General features: G+C 47.0%; 2 protein-coding genes across 3 annotated transcripts in view; one reads left to right on the forward strand and one right to left on the reverse strand.

The window, feature by feature from the left end:
• NTN1 (netrin 1) overlaps positions 1-25,846 on the reverse strand; it is a 431,580-nt gene that overhangs the window by 313,727 nt on the left and 92,007 nt on the right. The window lies entirely within an intron of this gene.
• PIK3R5 (phosphoinositide-3-kinase regulatory subunit 5) overlaps positions 1-25,846 on the forward strand; it is a 139,450-nt gene that overhangs the window by 66,829 nt on the left and 46,775 nt on the right. For both annotated transcript variants that reach the window (XR_011025263.1, XM_068263265.1), the window contains exons 2-5: positions 2,877-2,980; positions 8,294-8,394; positions 14,304-14,372; positions 14,550-14,688. Coding sequence is in view for 1 of the 2 variants with exons in the window: in XM_068263265.1 (XP_068119366.1) it covers positions 2,890-2,980; positions 8,294-8,394; positions 14,304-14,372; positions 14,550-14,688 (400 nt within the window). In the remaining variant the exon portion in view is untranslated. The remainder of the gene's footprint in view (positions 1-2,876; positions 2,981-8,293; positions 8,395-14,303; positions 14,373-14,549; positions 14,689-25,846) is intronic.

The following is a 25,846-nucleotide window of genomic DNA, read 5'->3' on the forward strand; positions in this document are numbered from 1 at the left end:
GTTTATAGGGAAACAAATGAAATAAAATTGAATAGTTACCTCAGTAGTGGGAAGACTGAATAATCCAGAGGCGTCCACCATCCTCCTTGCTATTCCAGTGCTGGGATCCTCTGAGCATATGGGACAAGCCTTGTTGAATACGTTTTAGCATCTACCCTCTCGTCCATGTACGAGCGCCGCCACACTGCACAGGGGCAAGTATGACCCGCTCCTGCGCAGTAACACGGAGCTGCTCGCACACAACTTTTTCCTCTGTGACCGAAGTGCAACTGGACGCGCAAATAAGTGAAGTCCCCCTGGCTCTGTCCACTTTTCTGGGTGCTGAAATGTGCTGACGGGAGGATTCAGGTTTCTGAATTTCAATAACCCGGATAATGAACAGTCAGGCTTAATTAATTAAAGGATTGACTGATTCTATTGCCCTTTAACCTCATTAGCCGTAACCCCAAGTTAGGTTTGGGTTGGAAATCCGCAGCTTAGAACAGTAAGCTTAACCTGACTCAAGATCGGCACTGGGAAATATATGCAGTCTTTGTGCAGTCAGCGTTTGTAACTCACCTCCCCCAGCTGGCAGCCATTCTTCTTCCGGTCCTCAGAGGCTTCAGAGCCTTCTGGTGAGATCATGACAACAGACGGCGACCACACTATAGGGGTAAAGTGCCACCAGGTGGATGGAGGGAGAATTGCAGTGCTGGATCCAGGAGAGGTGAGTAATGTGCAGGGCAGCTGCAAATCCATCTAGCAGGCAGCATGATTTTTTTCCTGCTTTTAGGATGTAAAAGCTTATGAAAAAATTGCACCGCCTTTAGACCCTAAAATCCAGAAGTAATCATACCGCTAGGGTGATTACAAAGGAACTTCAGCCTAAACAAACATACTGTCATTAAGTTGCATTAGTTATGTAAATTAAAATAGATAGGCAATATAATCTCTTACCCACCCTGTTTTAAAAGGCAAATGTTTGATTACATGGGGGCAGCCATCTTTTTGGTTGAAAGGAGGTGACAGGGAGCATGAAACACAGTTCCAACTGTCCTGTGTCCTGATCACCCCTCCCAGTTGCTAGGCAACAAGAACAACAACATAAGAAACCCCATCCTGCTATGCACAGCATCAGGGTAAAAATGCCCGGGCAGTTTTCTTTGATGGGACGGAGCTTAGCTTTTGTGCAGCTAAAAATGCTGTGAAACTGTTAAAGAAACACCATGCCTTTTCAGTGCTGCTGAGTAGATTTTTAGTCTGAAGGTTCACCTTAATTCTCTCAAGGCCCAGCACTCTCTCCCTAATGCTATGTATTTCCGGTATCTCCCGACCCGTCATGCGTTTACCACTCCATTTAAATCCCATCCTATATCACTTCAATCCAATCCAATAGAGACTCTACTGATGTACTCAGGACTCACGGGGGTTATGTCACGGTTGTATGGGGCACCGATAGCAGATATGTCATCCATCTTCAGGGCTTGGCAAAGACATTTCCCAGACATGGCTCAGAAGGAGTGGATGGGAATTATTTCGGACTGTTTCTCAAAATCCCTATTGCATCTCGCCATGAACTCAGTGCTCTGAAGAACCTCTATAAGACCCATCTTGCCCCTCGTAGTCTATTGAAAATGAATGTGGTCCATTCTGATACTTGCTGGTGATGAGGCTTCGCTGGAGCTGGTTTCTTACACATGTTCTGGGGTGCTCTGGACTCTGCCTCTTCTCGATCCAGGTCTATGCCCTTCTGGTAGACATTGTTGGTGTCCACATCCCATTCACTATGCTTCTGGGCTCATTTGGGGACACCTCACTTAATGAAAGGAAGCTCATTTTGGCCAAACTCTATGCCGGGAGGGCCATAGCCATAGCCTCGAAGGAAACCCATAGACCCGTCTATGGAAGAACTCAATGTTATGTCAATAGGGATAATGGCGAAATAAACGATTCTGATTCTGAATAGGGATCTATCCATGTATAAAAATAAATATGAAGGTAGAGGGCCAACGTGAAAGTTCTATAACATTTGGAAAAAATGGCTGTCTGCCATACTGATGTGTGAATTGTTGCCTTTGGAATTGTTTGTGTCTTGCAGCATTTATATGCTGATGCTCTTTTACCTAGTAAACTTCTGCTTGGGGAGGTGGACTGACTCAGGGGGAGACCTTGGAGGGGGGGGGGGGGGGGGCATGTATGACAGACTGACTCGGAGATACCATGGAGGGGAGGGGGGTATGACAGACTGACTCAGGGAGAGACCATGGAGGGGAGGGGGGTATGACAGACTGACTCAGGGGGAGACCATGGAGGGGGGGGGGGGGGGGGCATGTATGACAGACTGACTCGGAGACATCATGGAGGGGAGGGGGGTATGACAGACTGACTCAGGGAGAGACCATGGAGGGAAGGGGGGTATGACAGACTGACTCAGGGGGAGACCATGGAGGGGGGGGGGGGGCATGTATGACAGACTGACTCGGAGACATCATGGAGGGGAGGGGGGTATGACAGACTGACTCAGGGAGAGACCATGGAGGGGAGGGGGTATGACAGACTGACTCAGGGGGAGACCATGGAGGGGGGGGGGGGTTTGAAGGACTGACTCAGGAAGACCATGGAGTGAGGGGGGGGGGGGGGGCAACTGACTCAGGAGACCATTGGGATTGATGATATATATGTATATCTGTCTTTGTAAAATCAATAAAAATTGTTTCTCAAGAAAATAGATTGACTGAGATACCACGTAACTCATATCACAGTGCCACTGTTGGTTTTGCAAATTAGCACCATGCCAACAAAACTAGATCCTGCTGAGGGGTTATATGATGTCAGCATGATGGAGCTGTGAGGTCATTTCTTGTTTCACAAGTAACCTTATGGTTCTTTCCTTCCAGGACATGCCTTAAAATGCAGAACACATCCTGTACCGAGGACAGGATTCAGCATGCTCTGGAGAGGTGTCTGCATGGACTCGCTGGCTCCGCCTCTTCCTGGACAGGTGAGACTGGTTCACTCGTATGGTCATTTTATATAACTGGGGGTGGAAAAGTTTACAGAAAACTCCTCCCTAAGGGAACTTAGATAGGCTGGACTTGGAGACATGCTAACGGGGGTGTGGCCAACTCAAATAGCGCCTAATCAAGTTGATAAAAACACAGCTTTCTGGAGAAGTCCTTACAGAACCAATGTCCACCTCCACTCTGCTAAATGGCTCTGGGTGGAGATCCCTTTTCAAAGCACATGAATAAAAAATATAATTAGTCTCTAGCTGAAATGTTTTTTAATGCAAGAAAAAAAACTCATGCGTGTGACTGCCAGCAGAGGAAGAATTGTAGAACTCCTCCAGTATTCAGAACAATCTGATTGGATGGTTGGTGCTCTGTGGTGGGCGTGGCTGTGCTTGGATGACCGGCGCTCTGTGGTGGGCATGGCTGTGATTGGATGGTTGGTGCTCTGTGATGGGCGTGGCTGTGATTGGATGGTTGGTGCTCTGGGATGGGCATGGCTGTGATTGGACGGTTGGTGCTCTGTGGTGGGGGTGGCTGTGATTGGATGGTTGGTGCTCTGTGGTGGGCGTGGCTGTGATTGGATGACTGGAGCTCTGTGGTGGGTGTGGCTGTGATTGGATGGTTGGTGCTCTGTGGTGGCCATGGCAGTGATTGGATGGTTGGTGCTCTGGGGTGAGCGTGGCTGTGATTGGATGACTGGTGCTCTGTGATGGGCGTGGCTGTGATTGGATGGTTGGTGCTCTGTGGTGGGGGTGGCTGTGATTGGATGGTTGGTGCTCTGTGGTGGGCGTGGCTGTGATTGGATGACTGGAGCTCTGTGGTGGGTGTGGCTGTGATTGGATGGTTGGTGCTCTGTGGTGGCCATGGCAGTGATTGGATGGTTGGTGCTCTGGGGTGAGCGTGGCTGTGATTGGATGACTGGTGCTCTGTGATGGGCGTGGCTGTGATTGGATGGTTGGTGTTCTTTGGTGGGCATGGCTGTGATTGGATGGTTGGTGCTCTGTGGTGGGCATGGCTGTGATTGGATGGTTGGTGCTCTGTGGTGGGTGGGGCTGTGATTGGATGGTTGGTGTTCTTTGGTGGGCATGGCTGTGATTGGATGGTTGGTGCTCTGTGGTGGGCATGGCTGTGATTGGATGGTTGGTGCGCTGTGTTGGGCATGGCTGTGATTGGATGGTTGGTGCTCTGTGGTGGGCATGGCTGTTATTGGATGGTTGGTGCTCTGTGGTGGGCATGGCTGTGATTGGATGGTTGGTGCTCTGGGATGGGCATGGCTGTGATTGGACGGTTGGTGCTCTGTGGTGGGAGTGGCTGTGATTGGATGACTGGAGCTCTGTGGTGGGTGTGGCTGTGATTGGATGGTTGGTGCTCTGTGGTGGGCGTGGCTGTGATTGGATGGTTGGTGCTCTGTGTTGGGCATGGCAGTGATTGGATGGTTGGTGCTCTGGGGTGAGCGTGGCTGTGATTGGATGACTGGTGCTCTGTGATGGGCGTGGCTGTGATTGGATGGTTGGTGCTCTGTGGTGGGGGTGGCTGTGATTGGATGGTTGGTGCTCTGTGGTGGGCGTGGCTGTGATTGGATGGTTGGTGCTCTGTGGTGGGCATGGCTGTGATTGGATGGTTGGTGCTCTGTGGTGGGTGCGGTTGTGATTGGATGGTTGGTGTTCTCTGGTGGGCATGGCTGTGATTGGATGGTTGGTGCTCTGTGGTGGGCATGGCTGTGATTGGATGGTTGGTGCTCTGTGGTGGGTGGGGCTGTGATTGGATGGTTGGTGTTCTTTGGTGGGCATGGCTGTGATTGGATGGTTGGTGCTCTGGGGTGGGCATGGCTGTGATTGGATGGCTGGTGAGCTGTGTTGGGCATGGCTGTGATTGGATGGTTGGTGCTCTGTGGTGGGTGGGGCTGTGATTGGATGGTTGGTGTTCTTTGGTGGGCATGGCTGTGATTGGATGGTTGGCGCTCTGGGGTGGGCATGGCTGTGATTGGATGGCTGGTGCGCTGTGTTGGGCATGGCTGTGATTGGATGGTTGGTGTTCTGTGGTGGGTGCGGTTGTGATTGGATGGTTGGTGCTCTGTAATGGGTGCGGTTGTGATTGGATGACTGGTGTTCTTTGGTGGGCATGGCAGTGATTGGATGGTTGGTGCTCTGTGTTGGGCATGGCTGTGATTGGATGGTTGGTGCTCTGTGGTGGGCGTGGCTGTGATTGGATGACTGGTGCTCTGTGGTGGGCGTGGCTGTGATTGGATGACTGGTGCTCTGTGTTGGGCATGGCTGTGATTGGATGGTTGGTGCTCTGTGGTGGGCGTGGCTGTGATTGGATGACTGGTGCTCTGTGGTGGGCGTGGCTGTGATTGGATGACTGGTGCTCTGTGTTGGGCATGGCTGTGATTGGATGGTTGGTGCTCTGTGGTGGGCATGGCTGTGATTGGATGGTTGGTGCTCTGTGGTGGGTGTGGCTGTTATTGGATGGTTGGTGTTCTGTGGTGGACGTGGCTGTGATTGGACGGTTGGTGCTCTGTGGTGGGCGTGGCTGTGTTTGGATGGTTGGTGCTCTGTGGTGGGCGTGGCTGTGATTGGATGGTTGGTGCTCTGTGTTGGGCATGGCTGTGATTGGATGGTTGGTGCTCTGGGGTGGGCGTGGCTGTGATTGGATGGCTGGTGCGCTGTGTTGGGCATGGCTGTGATTGGATTGCTGGTGCGCTGTGTTGGGCATGGCTGTGATTGGATGGTTGGTGCTCTGTGGTGGGCATGGCTGTTATTGGATGGTTGGTGCTCTGTGGTGGGCGTGGCTGTGATTGGATGGTTGGTGCTCTGTGGTGGGCATGGCTGTTATTGGATGGTTGGTGCTCTGTGGTGGGCGTGGCTGTGATTGGATGGTTGGTGCTCTGTGTTGGGCATGGCTGTGATTGGATGGCTGGTGCGCTGTGTTGGGCATGGCTGTGATTGGATGGTTGGTGCTCTGTGGTGGGCATGGCTGTTATTGGATGGTTGGTGCTCTGTGGTGGGCATGGCTGTTATTGGATGGTTGGTGCTCTGTGGTGGGCATGGCTGTTATTGGATGGTTGGTGCTCTGTGGTGGGCATGGCTGTTATTGGATGGTTGGTGCTCTGTGGTGGGCGTGGCTGTGATTGGATGGTTGGTGCTCTGTGTTGGGCATGGCTGTGATTGGATGGCTGGTGCGCTGTGTTGGGCATGGCTGTGATTGGATGGTTGGTGCTCTGTGGTGGGCATGGCTGTTATTGGATGGTTGGTGCTCTGTGTTGGGCATGGCTGTGATTGGATGGTTGGTGCTCTGTGGTGGGCGTGGCTGTGAATACTCATGGGCTGAGCACAGGATGCTCCATAGACACTAAATGCTGAATATTAGGTCTTCCAAGTACTGAGCAGAGACAGTCCATCACCTCTGCTGAGGAACCGTCTTTATTAAAACTTGTTACAATTATCATATTCATTAATCTGTTTCATGTGAGTCATACTGCCAGACTTTCCCCAGAAAGTCCACTATAAGAGGAAGTTTCTACCTACCGAAGCCACAGACCTGAAACCTGCGGTGCTTATTTTAGCACATCACACCTACGTAGCTCTGTCCTATGTAATTACCTCTACTTGTTGTTATAATTATAGATCACTGACATCTTCTGCTGCACTTTACAGATTACATAGCCATGTCCCAGAAGAGCTCACAATCTAATCCCACCATAGTCACAGTCTAATGTCCTACCATATTATTATTATGTATTTATACAGCACTGACATCTTCTGCAGCACATTACAGAGTACATAGTCATGTCACTGACTGTCCTCAGAGGGGCTCACACTCTAATCCCTGCCATAGTCATAGTCATAGTCTAGTGTCCTACCATATTATTATTATATATATATATATATATATATATATATATATATATATATATATATATATATATATATATATATATCTACGTGCCTCAACCTTAGAGCAAGAAGAAGAAATATCGCCCTGCCCCCAGGGCCGGTCCAAGCCAGAAGAAGGGGCCGGTCATAGCCAGAAGAAGTAGCGACCTTCCCCCAGGGGCGATCCTACACTTGCCCGACCGAGCTGGAGGGGGTAGCGTGCAGGAAGGGGGTATTGGGCATAGCGGCGGGGAGAGGGGTCGAAAAAGTCTAGTACCGGCTCTGGGTGCAGGGCACCACTTCTTAGATAGATAGATACGGCTGAAGTTAAGCTAGAGGGGGAGCGCAGATGGGGGACCCAGGTGAGGGAGGGGGGGTTCGACCCACCTCCCCGCCGCTTAAGCTGGAGCGCAGATGGGGGACCCAGGTGAGGGTGGGTCCGACCCCTCTCCCCACCGCTTAAGCTGGAGGGGGAGCGCAGATGGGGGACCCAGGTGAGGGGGGGGGGGGGATCGGACCACAATCACAATCTAATCCTACCATAGTCATAGTCTAATGTCCTACCATATTATTATTATGTACTGTATTTATATCGCACTCACATTGTCTTCAGCACTTTACAGAGTACATAGTCATGTCACTGACTGTCCTCAGAGGAGTTCACAATCTAATCCTACCAGAGTCTATGGCTAATTTTGGGGGGAACCAATTAAGGGCAGGTTGAGACGGACTAAAAGAACTGAGGCTAGAACCAGTATAGCCGCACTCATGAGCAAAGTATTTTTTCACATAAACTCTAGTCAGAAGCAGTGTAAGCCATGAGTATAGCTAATAGTGCATACTAATACAATGTTCAAAGTGGGACTAGGCATTTTCCCTAAATCATCCAACAGTGATAGTATCAACAGATGGCGCCACCATAAATTCTCCGGTTTATAAGCTAAAAAACTGAAAGTCATAAATCCTAATCTAGGAAGGTGGCAGCCCATCCAGGCTAAACTTTATGATCCTTAGGTAAATTATAACGGGCATAAAAGCAACGTGAAGCAAAGATGGATTAAGATGTAACGGGGCCCTAGGCAAGGTGGTAGATTTGGTAGTCCTTTTGGTAAGCTGAAGTACAGAGAGGCCAAAGAACATGGCTGTTGGGCCCTTTGACACCCACTAGGCCCCAAGCACCTGCCTAGGTTGCCTAGTGGACAGTCCTGCTGTAACGTGTAGCCATGTGGTAGCGAGTGTCTGATGGAAAGTATTGCCCCCTTGCAACCTATTCAGTCCTTGGGCAAGACTACCTAACACTGCTACTGCCTATTGAGCACCCCCTAGTGGCTGCAGCTGTGGTGCATTGAGTCCGCCAGGAGAAAAGTGCTATACAAATGTTGGAATTATTATTATAAGGCAATAATAGTTAATAATTCTGTCTTCCAGGCGGGTTGTGCCTTAATTATTGGAGCCTGGAGGAGCTGGTGAACCGCGAGGCGGCCAATCACATTATTCTGGCCGAGAGGATTCTGGACAGGACCAGACAGGTGAGCGATGGGGAGATTGTTGTCCTCCGTACCTATAAAGATGTCCCGATGAATGCAGCCAGTCATTTAAAGAGGAACTTCAGTGATAATAGTGTAATAAAAAAAGTGCTTAATTTTTACAATAATTATGTATACATGATTTAGTCAGTGTTTGCCCATTGTAAAATCTTTCCTCTCCCTGATTTACATTCTGACATTTATCACATGGTGACATTTTTACTGCTGGCAGGTGATGTCACTGGAAGGAGATACTGCTTGCTTTTTTGGCAGTTGGAAACAGCTGTAAACAGCTGTTGTCACGGACGGTTTCGCTGCCACAGGCGGCGTCCTTGAACCGGCCGTGAAAACTCGATTTTCAGCACTGATTGCAATTAACAATAGAATCTGGATTGAATTTGAAGGGGCTGCCTGCAGCCCAGCCTGGGGTCTCTCCCTCTCTCAGAAGAGAAATAGCTCATTAACCTAAGTGCAGGATGACTCTGTTGATTTGGTAATTAACTAGGAACAAACTCTTATGTCCAAGAGGCTAGTGTTTATTTGTAATCACCTGAGAACAAAGGTTCTGCTCTCTGGCAGACCCTCAGATATGTGTCAATTGCTTCTGCCATATGGTTGCCCTGCAATGAAAGGGTAGCAAGGAAGCTAGCTCCACAGGGGGCTGCTGGAACGCTGGTATCCAGTAGCCAGTGCGGCACCACTGGAGAGCAGATTTAAATGCATGTGTTTTATGATTTCTGTCTGTTAAATGAAAACTGTGTATAGCACAGCTATCAAATTAACCACCCTGGCGTTCTATTGAGAACTGAATGTTGGCTGCATGAAAGCCCACTAGAGGGCGCTCCTGAAGCGTAATTCTGATCGCAATCAGAATTAACAAGGAAGGCTGCAATGAGCAGCCTTCCTTGTTTGGCTTTCCTCGTCGCCATGGCGACAAGCGGAGTGACGTCATGGACGTCAGCCGACGTCCTGACGTCAGCCGCCTCCAATCCAGCCCTTAGCGCTGGCCGGAACTATTTGTTCCGGCTGTGCAGGGCTCGGGCGGCTGGGGGGACCCTCTTTCGCCGCTGCATGCGGTGGATCGCCGCGCTGCGGCGGCGATCAGGTAGCACACGCGGCTGGCAAAGTGCCGGCTGCGTGTGCTGCTTTTTATTGTATCAAAATCGGCCTAGCAGGGCCTGAGCGGCACCCTCTGGCGGTAATGGACGAGCTGAGCTCGTCCATACCGCTAAGGTGGTTAATAGTCTTATTCGTTAAAATCTGCTCAATGTACTGATATAAAATTCATAACAATAACCCATCCGGTTATTGGTGTACGACCCTTCTCGGGGACAGGACAGCCTAACGCACTCATGCAAGATGTCATATTAATCGGTATTTTCTGAGGAATATGGATCTGTGACTAATGTGTGTGCAGGAAGCGTAAGCCGAGATATGAAAACTGTCATATTTGGTGGGCACTAGAAACTCACTCAGGAGGTTAACCGCACACTGTCCAGCCCCTGGGCTGAACCTGAGACTCCACCCAACATTGTGGTTTATTCAAAAGTGTTTGCCAGGGCCTCCTCCTTCATTCCTCCAATTCCATCTTCATGTGAGCCTGCTGCTGCCTTGAGGACGGGCAGCAGCCATCTTGTCTGAACTTTGGCTCCTGAACTGAAACAAAGAACTGCACGTGTTTTCCCAGAAAGGACATATTTTCACATGAACTTAAGTATTTTCTTCCCTTTTTATTTTTCTTACTGCGCTACGATTGTCTCCATAATTGTTGATTTTAATGATTTTCTGTATACATTAATTATTTATATTGCGTTTATAATGAAGACTTTATAAAAAGTTGTTTTATTTGTTCAGCTACACCTGCTATTCAGCCACACAAACTGAACTCTAGTTTCTGAAGAGTCGCTACTATTGTTGATAGCCAGATAAAATAGAGTGTGTTTAACCGTTTTATTTGCAGGTATTAGTCTCAGTATTAGTTAGGTCTCCTACACTTATGTAGGAGTGGTGGCAGTTATACCCTGAAATAGTGTGTAAATTGTATTACCGTATCTCACAAGCTCCCTTCTAGTCGGTCTGCTGCCAAATTCCCAGCGGTTTCTGCGCACCGATTGCGACCACAGATTCTGTGTGCTGAAACCGATTAGAAGGCATTGTGCTGTCTGGCCACTAGGGGGCGTGTGACAGCTATTTCCCACAATACAACGAGGTTCACAGACAGGAAACTGCCAGGACCATGGTCATGACATCACACTGTGGGAGGGGTTTCACCACAACATCATCTATACAGAACCCCCCCCATCCTCCCCCCGATGATCAGTTTGTGAAAAGGAATAGATTTCTCATGGGAAAGGGGGTATCAGCTATTGATTGGGATGAAGTTCAATTCTTGGTCATGGTTTCTTTTTAAATCCTTTACTTTGGGCGCAGGCTGTTATTATATGTGATAAGAACAAAGTTATGTTAGGTGAATTAAGCATAAAAGGCTTAATGAAAAAATGTTTTAGGCCCTGTTTCCACCTCTGCGACCCACCACTGCCTGATCACTGCCAATAAGTTTAGACGCCCCTTTTAGTCACATGCCCATGGGGGGGCGGAGTAACAGCACCGTCAGCTGGAGCCACGCTGCCTGCTGAACGATAGGCTGGGAGTGAGCAGACGTCTGTAGGTCACAGAGGTGAAACTGGTAAAAAGGGCACCTGCGGCGCTGTGAAAAGAGTGGTGCCGCCATAGACAGCAATGGTAACAGTCGAGATTAGCGGCAATAGTCAGAAATTTGGGCACCAGGACAGAGGCACCCAATACAATATCAAGAGCCCCGGCTACCTACTATGCAAGTTGTGTCTATAAATAGCAGGTACCATCTGTGCCTGCTATTATTTCAGGCATCTTGTGGGGGGGAAGGGGAGGGGGATAAGAGTTAGGTACCACCATGGAGGTGGGGTCAAGGGTGGAGATAAGGGTTAGCCACCACCACAGGGGGTGGGGGGGGGGTGGGTAAGGGTCAGGCACCACTAGGATTAGGCATCGGTAGAGAAAGGTTCCTGTGTGAGTTAGCTATCAGACTTAGCCTGCAAGTGGTTACCCCACTTTGCAATATGTTTGGCACACTCTAGGCCACCAGGGACGGTGGATTGGGAGGGAAGCCATATGGGGAAAGAGTAAAAGCACTAGACTCCAGGGAACTGAACAGTGGAGGGAGGGGGTAATTAAACACCAGGGAACTGTTTAGGGGTGCAAGGGAGTCCACTAGACACCAGGGAACTGTATAGCAGAGGGAGGGTGGCCCCTAGAGCTCAGGAAACTCTGTAGGGGATCACTAGACACCAGGGAACTGCATAGGGAAGGGGGGACCACTGGACACCAGTGAACTATATAGAAAAGGGAGGAGAGCCACTAGACACCAGTGAACTGTATTGGGAAGTGAGGAGGGCCACTAGACACCAGGGAACTGTATAGGTCAGGGAGAAGAGGGCATCAGACACCAGGAAACTTCATAAGGATGGCAAGCGGCCCCTACATTGAGGTTGGCCCGCAACTTCATCTCCCTCTGTATTTGAGTTTGACACCCCTGATATACAGCAAGTTTTCTAGACTTGACAGGAAGCCCCTTACTGTAGCAGAAGCTGCTCTCTGATCCGTAGCTGTGCCCTGTACTCCAGGTCAGGCTGGAGAAGTCCCTGGGAACCTGCGCTGGGGATGGGAAAGCGGGATTCCCTGACATCTGGGCATGAATAGCAGCTCTGGGCTCAGCTTCCTGAGTTTACGCTCCTCTCCACATCTTACTGTATAACAATAAGAGAGCGAGACAAACAGGAGGGCCCCGAGCAGGAAGCCGGAGCCCACTTCCCAAACTCTCAGCCCCTACAGCCTGGATGTCATTAATCAGGACAGGTGACGCTAACGACCCCCCAGGGTGACCTCCTCATTCATAAATACACAGCTCAGCATCAAAGCAGCATGAATGGTGTTTACTGTCATTGCTGCTGTTTATATAGTGACAGTGCAGGGGGACCTGAGCCACACAATAATGTCATTGTTCACACGGGCCTGTGTTTCCCAAGAAGCCCAGCCAAGAGCACCTGTTATTCTATATCACTGGGGAGAAACCAGGAATGCAACCAAGCGTAGCTAAAGGAGAACTCCGCCAAGGACAATCTATCTGAACTGGCCAGCCAACCCCAGTGTAATTTCACTGAGAACATTACACCAACCTGTTATGTGAATAAAACTTGTTATCACAAGAAACCTGCATACAAGGGGTTCCCATCTCCAATCAGTGAGATTTGGTGCTCTACAGAGACTCACTGAGATTTGGTGCTCTGAAGAGAGTCACTGAGATTTGGTGCTCTGCAGAGAGTCACTGAGATTTGGTGCTCTGCAGAGAGTCACTGAGATTTGGTGCTCTGCAGAGAGTCACTGAGATTGGGTGATCTGCAGAGTCACTGAGATTGGGTGATCTGCAGAGTCACTAAAATTTGGTGCGCTACAGAGAGTCACTGAGATCTGGTGCTCTGCAAAGAGTCACTGAGATTTGGTGCTCTGTAGACAGTCACTGAGATTTGGTGTGGCTACAGAGACTCACTGAGATTTGGTGCTCTGCAGAGAGTCACTAAGATTTTTGGTGTGCTACAGAGAGTCACTAAGATTTGGTGCTCTGCAGAGAGTCACTGAAATTTGGTGCTCTTCAGAGAGTCGCTGAGATTCGGTGCTCTGCAGAGAGTCACTGAGATTTGGTGCTCTGCAGAGAGTCACAGAGAGTTGGTGCTCTGCAGAGAGTCACAGAGAGTTGGTGCTCTGCAGGGGGTCACTGAGATTTTTGGTGCGCTACAGAGTGTCACTGAGATCTGTTGCTCTGCAGAGAGTCACTGAGAGTTTGTGCACTGCAGAGAGTCACTGAGATTTTTGGTACACTGCAGAGAGTCACTGAGATCTGTTGCTAGGCAGAGTCTCTGAGATTTGGTGTAATACAGATATTCCCTGAGATTTTGTATGATGCAGAAATTCCCTGAGATTTTGAACAGTACAGAGATTCCTGAAGATTCTGTATGCTGTAGATTCCCTGAGGTTTTGTGCTCTACAGAGAGTGGCTGACATTTGATTCATTACAGAGTAGGGCTTGTTCCCACTAAGGGCATTTGTGGGGTGTTTTTTGAGCGCAGGCGATTTCAGAAATCGCCCTAAAAGCGCTTGTGCAATGTTTCCCTATGAGAGTGTTCACATATGAGCGGTTCGATTCCGATCCGCTCACCAAAGTGCTGCCTGAACCATTTTCAGGGTGATTTGCCTGTAATGGAAGGTATAGAGATTTCCCAAGCGCTTTGATGAATACATTTTATTTATTCATTTCCGGGTATAAGAGTTCACTTCCTGATTGATGTCAGCCAGGTATTTAAAAAATATGAATGCATAAATGGTTTAAGTATAATGTCCTAACCTTGTACACTACAAATTATGATATAGCGAACACAAGACTGAAAAAGGTATTAAAGGACACCTAAAGTGAGAGGGATATGGAGGTTGACATATGTATTCCCTTTTAAACAATGCAAATTGCCTGGCTGTCCTGCTGATCCTCTGCCTCTAAAACTTTTAGCCAGAGTCCCCCAACAAGCATGCAGATCAGGTGCTCTGACTGAAGTCTGACTGGATTAGCTGCATGCTTGTTTCAGGTGTGGGATTCAGCCACTACTGCAGCTAAAGAGATCAGTAGGACTGCCAGGCAACTGGGATTGTTTAAAAAGGTAAATAAATATAGCAGCCTCCATATACGTCTCGCTTCAGGTTCCCTTTAAGCTCATGGTCGCCATTTGCTCCTACAACGTGTAATAATGTTTGTAGAATAACTGAGGCGTGAATAGTATCAGGTTTGGACTGAGTGGTCATTTAATACTTTTGTTTTCTTTCTCTAGGCCCAAGAAAAATGTGAATATGAGCTTCTCACCCCTCTGGCCCTAATGTTCCACTTTGCTGTTCTCTCGGTGAGTATAGCCGAGTAATATATATATATATATATATATATATATATATATATATATATAAATATATATATATATATATATATATATATATATTTACCTAAGAAGCTAGTGATACCCATGTGACTGGGCTGTAGGCTGATGTCAGCGTGATCAGACTCCTTATATCTGTGTATTCAGGCCCCCTGGATCCCGGAAGACTGCGACCTTCTCTCCAAAGCCTTCGAGACCTTCCACGTCTTCCTCACCTGGCCGGCGCCATATTGTGACATCTACCAGGAGCTGCTGAGCCTTATCAGTGAGGAACAACGAGCACCAGGTGACCGCCTCATCTCCCGGAACATAATTGTGGTTTAGCGAAGCTTAATGTAGGTGGCGGAAGGGGACAACAGAATATCAGTGTGGCTTTGCGACAGTGTCCCGCTTGAGTTTTTGGTGCGCCCAATTAATTGGTTGCCGTATCACTTTAGCGCTGGGCATCGCCTATGGTGTGTCAACTGTTACAGCTGCTGGCAAAGTGGCAGCTGCTAATCAGTGGCTGTTACTGCTGCTGACACACTCGCGGCTGCTAATCAGTGGCTGTTACTGCTGCTGGCACAGTGGGGGCTGCTAATCAGTGGCTGTTACTGCTGCTGACACACTGGCGGCTGCTAATCAGTGGCTGTTGCTGCTGCTGGCATAGTGGCAGCTGCTAATCATGCAAATCATTTCAGAGGCCATCATGGATAACCTTATTGATGATAAGTTGTCTCAATAATTGGTCCAACCGTACCCTATGACTCCAGTTATCTATATTTGTCCAAAAATTCACAAGAACTTGTCCAACCCTCCGGGTCGACCTATTGTGGCTGGGATGGACTCAGTCCTGGCCCGATTGCCAAATACCTTGACCAGATCCTAAGACCCTAAGTAGTATCTCTTAAGTCGTATCTGAGGGACACGCAAATGTTTATCAATATCTTACAGAATATGTCTCCTATTGTTAATGATTGTCTATTGGTTACCTTAGACGTAGAAAGTCTGTATACATCCATACCACATGATGGTGGAATGGATGCAGTGAGATATACAGTGGAGGAAATAATTATTTGACCCCTCACTGATTTTGTAAGTTTGTCCAATGACAAATAAATGAAAAGTCTCAGAACAGTATCATTTCAATGGTAGGTTTATTTTAACAGTGGCAGATAGCACATCAAAAGGAAAATCGAAAAAATAACCTTAAATAAAAGATAGCAACTGATTTGCATTTCATTGAGTGAAATAAGTTTTTGAACCCTCTAACAATAAAAGACTTAATACTTAGTGGAAAAACCCTTGTTTGCAAGCACAGAGGTCAAACGTTTCTTGTAATTGATGACCAAGTTTGCACGCATTTTAGGAGGAATGTTGGTCCACTCCTCTTTGCAGATCATCTCTAAATCCCTAAGGTTTCGAGGCTGTCTCTGTGCAACTCTGAGCTTGAGCTCCCTCCATAGGTTTTCTATTGGATTAAGGGCCGGAGACTGACTAGGCCACTCCATGACCTTAATGTGCTTCTTCTTGAGCCACTCCTTTGTTGCCTTTGCTGTGTATGTTTTGGGTCATTGTCGTGCTGGAACACCCATCCACGACCCATTTTCAGTTTCCTGGCAGAGGGAAGGAGGTTGTCGTTCAGGATTTCACGATACATGGCTCCGTCCATTTTCCCGTTAATGCGATTAAGTTATCCTGTGCCCTTAGCAGAAAAACACCCCCAAAGCAAAATGTTTCCACCCCCATGCTTGACGGTGGGGACGGTGTTTTGGGGGTCATAGGCAGCATTTTTCTTCCTCCAAACACAGCGAGTTGAGTTAATGCCAAAGAGCTCTATTTTGGTCTCATCAGACCACAGCACCTTCTCCCAGTCACTCACAGAATCATTCAGGTGTTCATTGGCAAACTTCAGACGGGCCTGCACATGTGCCTTCTTGAGCAGGGGGACCTTGCGAGCCCTGCAGGATTTTAATCCATTGCGGTGTAATAAGTTTCCAATGGTTTTCTTGGTGACTGTGGTCCCTGCTAATTTGAGGTCATTCACTAACTCCTCCCGTGTAGTTCTAGGATGCTTTTTCACCTTTCTCAGAACCATTGACACCCCACGAGGTGAGATCTTGCGTGGAGCCCCAGAACGAGGTCATCATTTTGTGCTCCTTCCATTTTCGAACAATCGCACCAACAGTTGTCACCTTCTCTCCCAGCTTCTTGCTAATGGTTTTGTAGCCCATTCCAGCCTTGTGCAGGTCTACAATTTTGTCTCTGACATCCTTGGACAGCTCTTTGGTCTTTCCCATGTTGGAGAGTTTGGAGTCTGCTTGATTGATTGATTCTGTGGACAGGTGTCTTTTATACAGGTGACTAGTTAAGACGGGTGTCCTTAATGAGGGTGACTAATTGAGTAGAAGTGTCTAACCACTCTGTGGTAGCCAGAACTCTTAATGGTTGGTAGGGGTTCAAAAACCTATTCCACTCAATGAAATGCAAATCAGTTGCTATCTTTTATTTAAAGAGAACCTGTACTGAGTAAAAATATTTAAAATAAACACATGAGGTAACTTCAAATGAACATTGCATAGTTACCTTGCCATCAGTTCCTCTCAGAAGCTCACCATTTTCTTCTGACATTAATCCCTTCCAGTTCTGACAATATTTTGTCAGAACTGAAATATATCAGTTGCTGTCAGTTATTTATCAGTTGCTGTCAGTTATAGCTGAGAGGAAAACTGATGTACCAGGTAATGTCCATGTTTTCCTATGGCTCAAGTGGGCAATGTTACAGTTTAACTGTGTGCTGACCAGAAAGCTGTTATGGGTAATGGCCATTTTCAAAATGGAGGATGGAAAATTCCCTTGATCATAGTAAACAAACAGGACGCGGGACTGGAGAAAGACACTGAGGAGTAGATTACATGGAAGGTAAGTATGACTTGTGTATGCTTATTTTGACTTTTAATATTCAGTTCAGGTTTTCTTTAAGGTTATTTTTTCAATTTTCCTTTTGATGTGCTATCTGCCACTGTTAAAATAAACCTACCATTGAAATGATACTGTTCTGAGACTTTTCATTACTTTGTCATTGGACAAACTTACAAAATCAGTGAGGGGTCAAATAATTATTTCCTCCACTGTATGTTAGAAACAGCTTCGGATATGTCAGGCAAACAGATCCGGTTCATTTGTAAACTGTTAGAGATGGTGTTGAAGTATAATTACTTCAGGTTTGAAGACCAATTTTATATGCAGTTGAGGGTCACAGCAATGGGGTCCAATGCGGCCCCGTCCTATGCAAACATCTACACGGAAGTTTATGAAGAAATGTTTGTTTACCCTCATCCCCTATTTCAAACACGCCTTACAGTGGTTTCGCTATATTGATGATGTTTTTTGCGTGTGGGCGGGGCCACATGAGACCTTATGTGAGTTCATTGACAAGTTGATGGCTAGATGTACCGACATCAGACTTACTGTACATTGCTCAACCGAGCAAGTTAGCTTTCTTGATACACTGGTTAAACGTAGGGAACATAGACTGGTTACTGATCTCTATACCAAGCCCACGGATGTAAACTCCCTGTTACATTTTGGGAGTTTCCATCCGTGGGCAACTAGAAGATCGGTCCCAGTAGGTCAACTTCAAAGAATTTGCAGAATTGTTGAGGGCAATAAGGTCAGGTCACAGAGATTAGAAGAAATGGAGGCCAAATTTATTGGTAGAGGGTACCCCAGTGAAGTGGTGACAGCGGCAAGTAACAAAATCCAGGACAGTGGTGAGAGTAGAGGTAGACGCAGAGATGTCGGCCAGAGAATACCATTTGTGACACGTTACAATATTGCGAAAATTATCAAACGTCACTGGTATTTGCTCGCCGACAGCTTCCCTGACATACAATCATTTATAAACCCACCGATTATAAAAGAGCACCAAATTTGGGAGACCAGTTGGTCCGTGCTGATATGAGAGGCCATGCCAAAGATGGTCAGTCAGGATCTAATCGCAGAGGAACATTTCCATGTATGAATTGAGTCCATTGCAGTTCTGTAATCAGGGGTGATCAGATTGAACACCCTTACAAAGGCACAAAATGTAAGATAAAAGGCTGTTATTTGTGACTCATCCTATGTTGTCTATGCACTTAAAGGAATACTTAAGTGAAAAAAAAAATGATCTTTACTCACCGGGGCATCCCTCAGCCCCTTGAAGCTGTATGTTGCCCTCGCAGCCCCGCTCCGATCGTCCTGTCCCCGCCGGTGGCTACTTCCGGGTTCGGCGACAGCCGCCGACAGGCTGGGAACGCGGGTGATTCTCTGCGTTCCCAGCCGCTATATCACCCTCTATGCTGCTATAGCCTGTCGGCGGCTGTCGCCGAACCCGGAAGTAGCCGCCGGCGGGGACAGGACGATCGGAACGGGGCTGCGAGGGCACCATACAGCTTCAGGGGACTTTTTTCACTTAAGTATTCCTTTAAGTGCCCGTGCGGGTTACTGTACGTCGGGCAAACCACACAAAAAATGAAAAAGAGACCATCGTCGCATAAACATGCGATTAGATAATCGCTGACTGACCAGGCAGTGGCTTTCCACTTTAAACCAGCTAACCATCAGGTTAGCCAACTGAGATACTCTATTATAGAACAGGTGGGGCCACTGAGAAGAGGGGGCCATAGAGTTAAAAAGTTGCTGTATAGGGAGGCCTTTTGGATCAAGAGATTAGATACGATGGAACCGCGGGGTTTAAACCGGGAGTTGGATTTAATACCGTTTATCTAGTTTTATTTGTTTGATTTGTAATTTCTTGTTCCATTTGGCCTCTATGTGCGACAACAAAGAGTCACTAGTGTGTTTCCGCAGTGCCCCCTTACTTTACTGTGGCCCCAGTTGTCTAATGTTTTAGATGTTGCTGTCACTTTAAATGGCGCTTCACTATGTTTCTGTTTTTCCGTTTGATATTTTATTTTATATTCCTTATGTTTTATTTGCCTCTTCCTAACCAATATACTGGCCAATGTGTAGTGCAGTAATAACAATAGGTACAGCGCAGTGAATCTTGATGTAATAGATATGAGCTCTCCCTCTATTGGCTGACTTTCCCTCAGCTCTGTGTTTACATCCGCAAGCGTAGAGGGATGTAGCCTTGCTGTTACCAGGGTGACAGGGAGGCGGGACTTTGTCTCCGCCTCTCCACGTCATGCCGACTAGTTTCCCATCAGGTCCGCCGTTCCGGCGGCCTGTAGTGCGCAACTGTCCTGGCCACGGAGCATAGGGGAGTGTTCCAGCCATAGGTGAGTGGGGGATTGGGTTTGGTCCATTTCAAATGGACCTATGGAGTGCGACCACTGTAGTTCCCTATCAGGTCCGCATTGAGGACAGACCATATGATTGGAGTAGATGTATTTGTATGTTGATTGGTTGCTGATCGCCATACTGAGTATAAATACAGGTGCAATTCAGTGCATACGTGTTCATAGACAGCTTAGCTTGACAAAGGGGCACTTGCCCTGAAACGTTGCTGTAATGGCTGTTTATTGATTTCTGCTAAATAAAAGAGCTGATATACAACCTTGGATGGTGCCGGTCCTTACCTTTGCTGCTGCTGGCATAGTGGCGGCTGCTAATCAGTGGCTGTTACTGCTGCTGGCTTAGTAGTGGCTGCTAATCAGTGGCTGTTACTGCTACATTGGTGGGTGATAACCTACTGGTGAACAAATCGGGAGGCAGAGTGGCAAAACAAGGTGGCCCCTGCATGTGGCACTGCAGCTACGGCCTGCAGGTCACATGGAGACCTTTGGGGGCCACCAACCAACACTGATTGCAGGTCTTGCATGTCTGAAGGCTCCCTCTGGAACCTTGAGTAGATGAAGACTGGTCTGGTTTACTGTGTTGGGAGAGAGAGGGAGGAGTCTGTTCCTCTTGTGTGAGTCACTCTTCAGTGCGAGTTTGTCTCATTTTGATTAATAGCTGTTTCTCAAGATAATAGTGAAATAAGTTACTGAAAATAAGGGCACTATACACAACTGAAATCTGTAAACATACGGAAAACAACAATAACCCAGCAAACACCAAAAAATGTAATTAGCTAAATGAGCAAAACACAATATGTACAGCCGCATGCATTCGAAAATCAGCAGGCAACAACCGTGTCACCGGCGGGATGTAAGGTCAGAACCAGATTAACGGGGACAAAAATACAGGAATAGGTTTGTCTGGAACTTAGCAGTGACTGAATATCCTGGCCAAGTCTTTGAGGAAGGAGGCGCTCTTGTAAAGGAAGTCCACAGGTGCTGCCTAATTAATCCCTGGGCTAATGAGGAGCGCCTGCTGGTGGAGAAGTGTGAGCTCACAGTGATGCAAGCTCCTGATACCGCCCACAGGTAAAATGGTGCATTACAAGTTTGCCCTGAACCAGCAGGAGGCCACCTGATGGTGAACAGTGGAAGTTCACTACAATCCAGACACACTGCCACCAACAGGTGAAATAAAATATTGCACTATTCCTCACTGTGATGGAAGCTCCTGATACCGCCCACAGGTAAAATGGTGCATTACAAGTTTGCCCTGAGCCTGCAGGAGGCCACCTGATGGTGGACAGTGGAAGTTCACTACAATCCAGACACACTGCCAACAACAGGTGGAATTAAATATTGCACTATTCCTCACTGTGATGGAAGCTCCTGATACCGCCCACTGGTAAAATGGTGCATTACAAGTTTGCCCTGAGCCTGCAGGAGGCCACCTGATGGTGGACAGTGGAAGTTCACTACAATCCAGACACGCTGCCACCAGCAGGTGAAATAAAATATTGCACTATTCCTCACAGTGATGCAAGCTCCTGATACCGCCCACTGGTAAAATGGTGCATTACAAGTTTGCCCTGAGCCTGCAGGAGGCCACCTGATGGCGGACAGTGGATGTTCACTACAATCCAGACACACTGCCACCAACAGGTGAAATTAAATATTGCACTATTCCTCACAGTCTAAAGTAGTTACAGTATATGTAATGTGTCATATTTATCTGATTAAAAATACAAAGACTTGGCTAAACACAAAGAAAAAAAGTAGAAAATGAATATCAAGTCTTCCTCATCTTCAGCCTCGCAGTCTTTACAGGCATTGCACAGGCTCACAGAGGACATCAGAAAAGGGAAGTGTAGAGAGGACACATATAGTGAGGAGAGGACACAGCTGGGAGCTACAGGGAAGTGGGTGCTGTGGTTGTCCTCGTCTCATGGACTGAGCTGCCCCTTCCCCGGTGCACTCACTGCACTCATCATCCCAGAATTCAGTGCTCCTCCACTTCACTGCTCTATACAAACCATCCGATTTACCAAATGTGACAGCTAAATAATGAATTCATCACAAGACAAGGCTGCAGGCCCTCACAGGAAGGGGCGTGTCCACTACAGTCACATGATCAGTTCCAGTCTTGTTTGTAAAATGAGGAGTGCACAATCCCCGATAGCCCTGCCGAACATCAGGTCCGTTGTTTAGCATAAAAGAAAGGCTCTCTACACTTCTGGGAACGCTAAAAATACACCTCAAGTCTTTGTTTGGGCTCCCGGGAAAGGCAGAAAGCCAACCACACGAATATGGAGATCAGAATGAGATTCATGCCAGAAAATCAATGCCAACTATGGTAGAATGGTCAATCTCAGGTAATTTGAATACAATTGAATAAATGGCTATTAGTAGTAGTGCAATAGAGAAGAGTAGAGTAGAGCTATCTGAAGATCAAATAACCAGCAGACAGCAGTCTCAGTGAACCAGCACAGTGTTCTCCCCAGGCTCTTTTAGCCGGGTGCTCCACCCGGCTAGATTTGGTGACCACCCGGCCGTCATCGGCTCAGCTCTTCACCTCCTCCTATGCTATAAGCAGAGTTGCCCTGCATTTTTATCTCAACCCACCCGGCTACTTTTTCATGCCACCCCGCTACTATTTCATGCCACCCGCCTGAAAACAAATTCTAGGGAGAACACTGCAGCACAAATCGCCAGCAGTGCTCACAGTGGTGAAGGCCAACTTCTAAGACTGTTTGTGGCTCTGCCATGGTTAAACACTGCGTTTCACAGCTCCTCCAAGGTTAATAATACTTTCAACTACTCATTTAATACAGAGTTAAAGTGAACCAGAGACGAAGCACCCTCATGTATTTTACCATATAGATCAGTGGGAACATTGGAGAAAACACCTACCATGCTTTCTGTTTCATTCCGCACTGCTCAGCCTGCTTCTTATCAGCCCTGATAAAATCCCTGACTGAGCATTCAGTCTGGCTTTGCTATAATGACTCTCAGCTATAATGATTCCTGAGCATAGCCAGCAGGGGGCAGCCTTGGACTTGAAAAGACATGAGAGAACACAGACTGAGCTATAAATATTCCTGAACAAAGCCAGACTGAATGCTCAGTCGGAGAATTTTATCAGGGCTGATTAGAAGCAAGTTGTGCAGTGAAGAATGAAACAGAGAGCAGGGTAGGTGTTTTCTCTAATGTTCCCACTGATATATATGGTAAAATACATGAGGGTGCTTCGTCTCTGGTTCCATTTAATAGTATGTATATAGAGTGGGGTGTAGTTACAGTGGTGTGAAAAACTATTTGCCCCCTTCCTGATTTCTTATTCTTTTGCATGTTTGTCACACTTAAATGTTTCTGCTCATCAAAAACCGTTAACTATTAGTCAAAGATAACATAATTGAACACAAAATGCAGTTTTAAATGATGGTTTTTATTATTTAGTGCAAAGAAATTGCCCCCTGAACCTAATAACTGGTTGGGCCACCCTTAGCAGCAATAACTGCAATCAAGCGTTTGCGATAACTTGCAACGAGTCTTTTTCAGGGCTCTGGAGGAATTTTGGCCCACTCATCTTTGCAGAATTGTTGTAATTCAGCTTTATTTGAGGTAATTTATGGTGGCGTCATCTGTTGATACTATCACTGTTGGATGATTTAGGGAAAATGCCTAGTCCCACTTTGAACATTGTACTTTGTATGTACTATTAGCTATACACTTTTCCTGAGTGACTAGAGTTTATGTGAAAAAATACTTTGCCCATGAGCGCAGCTATACTGGTTTTAGCCTCATTTCTTTCAGTCCGTCTCAACCTGCCCTTAATTGGTTCCCTCCAAAATTAGCCATAGACTCTGGTAGTATTAGATTGTGAGCTCCTCTGAGGACAGTCAGTGACATGACTATGTACTCTATACAGTGCTGCGGGAGATGTCAGTGCTATATAAATACATAATAATAATAATATGGGAGGACAGACTATGACTATGGTAGGATTAGAGTGTGAGCTCCTCTGAGGACAGTCAGTGACATGACTATGTACTCTGTAAAGCACTGCAGAAGATGTCAGTGCTATATAAATACATAATTATTAAATGGTAGGACATTGGCGTATGAGAGGATTCGCTGCTGGGAGACTTGGGCGCAGGATACAGCCGGTATATGGCTTATCCTGCTGCTGCACAAGTTCTCAGCGACGTTAATTACTATTCCCCCTCTAGGTCCACGTGGATAGTGGGGAATGATGTAATTCAGCTTCCAGCTATTACAGTATTTTAAAAGTAACTTCACCTCCATCTTCTGACGGCGCTGAAGTTACTTACTGTGCGCTGCTATAGCCGTAATTCCTATTACGGCCTATGATGGCGCCGACTGTGCCCAAGTCTCCTGCGCTGGATTGCCAGTGTTCGGGACATTCCACTTCATGACTATGGTGGGATTAGATTGTGAGTTCAGTGACATGACTATGTTCTCTGTAAAGTGCTGCAGAAGATGGTAGTGCTATATAAATACACTAGCGGACCCTCTCTCCTCACCTGTACTCCTACTTTCCCCTTCTAGACCGCATCGAATACTCTCGGACCTAATCTACGCATACATCTATACTTTGACCAATGATTAATCTCTGTACACTAAACACCAAGGGCCTGAATATACCGCAGAAAAGGTCATCCTTACTACGAGATCTTAGAAAACTTAATGTAGACCTGGCTTTCCTGCAGGAGACCCACCTAACTTCTAGTGACTCCATACGACTCACAAACAAACATTATCCAACTGCACACTTAGCATCAGGACCTAAAAAACGTGCTGGTCTAGCTATTTTGTGCCAGAAAGACCTTCCACTTCAGATCGACAAGACTATAAGCGACCCACGAGGTCACTTTCTGATTTTGGTCGGGACCCTAGCGGGAAAGCCAGTCACATTGGCTAATGTATATGTACCTAACTCACAGCAGATCACTTTCCTCACTACATTTTTTGCCAAACTTTTTAAGGTGCTAAAAGGCACCCTTCTCTTGGGTGGTGACTTCAACTTGGCTTTCTCATCCTCAAAGGACAGAAGTGTCTCTCACACCCCCTCCTCCCAAGCCTCTCATGATAGAAACTCACGCAAATTTAGAATCCTCCTCAGGAAATACAAACTCTTTGATCTATGGCGTATAGCTAATCCTACTATTGTAGAATACACCTTTTTCTCTCCTCCACACGCATCACACTCTAGGATCGACTACTTTTTTGCTAATACCCCAGTTCTTCCCATCCTCATTTCCTCTAATATTATACCAATGGCCTGGTCTGATCACCATGCTGTCACTATTGAATTAGACTGGTTATCTACACCTCACAAGCCCTTACATTGGAGGCTAAATGAGTCGTTTTTTAGAGATAAAACATTACTATCCAAATGTGCAGATGAACTCCAACACTTCTTTTCCACAAACCTAGACTCAGTATCCTCTTTTGGCTTGCTTTGGGAATCCCATAAAGCCTTTATAAGAGGTTTCTTTATTGCCGAGAGTTCTAAACGCAAACGCTTCTCTTCTCAGAAGCTGGCTCAGCTCAACTCTTCCCTTACTAAGGCCTTCTCCACTTACAAAAGCTCTCCCACCCAAACCCACTTTTCCAACATCCAACGAATTAAATTAGATATTAAATCCCTCCAGACCTCTCAATTAGAAAAAAGTTTAAAGTGGACGAGGCAACTATTTTTTGAAAGAGGGAACAAACCTCACACTATCCTAGCCCGCAAACTAAATCCTAGGAGCTCCTACCAATCTGTCCATTCTTTAAAAGACCCCCAAGGCACCCTGCACCATGACCCCTCAAGGATTGCTCAAATCTTTACATCCTTCTACGAACAACTATATAACCTCCCAGACCCCTCTCTCTCACCCGAATATGACTCAAAAGTCCTCTCATTCCTGACCCCACTTGACCTCCCGAAACTCACAGATCAGGAACGCTCTGATCTCAACTCTCCTATAACCATAGATGAGATTACAGAAGTACTCAAAACCCTTCCCTCCTCTAAGTCCCCAGGTCCTGATGGCCTCCCCTACTCATACTATAAAAACTTCAGCTCCATCCTTGTCCCACACCTTGTATCTCTAGCTAATAAAATAATGAAAGGGGACTCACCCCCTAAATCTATACTTTCTTCACTTCTTA

This window comes from Hyperolius riggenbachi, chromosome 12 (assembly GCF_040937935.1).
Source record: "Hyperolius riggenbachi isolate aHypRig1 chromosome 12, aHypRig1.pri, whole genome shotgun sequence".
In the NCBI taxonomy this organism is placed as follows: domain Eukaryota; kingdom Metazoa; phylum Chordata; class Amphibia; order Anura; family Hyperoliidae; genus Hyperolius; species Hyperolius riggenbachi.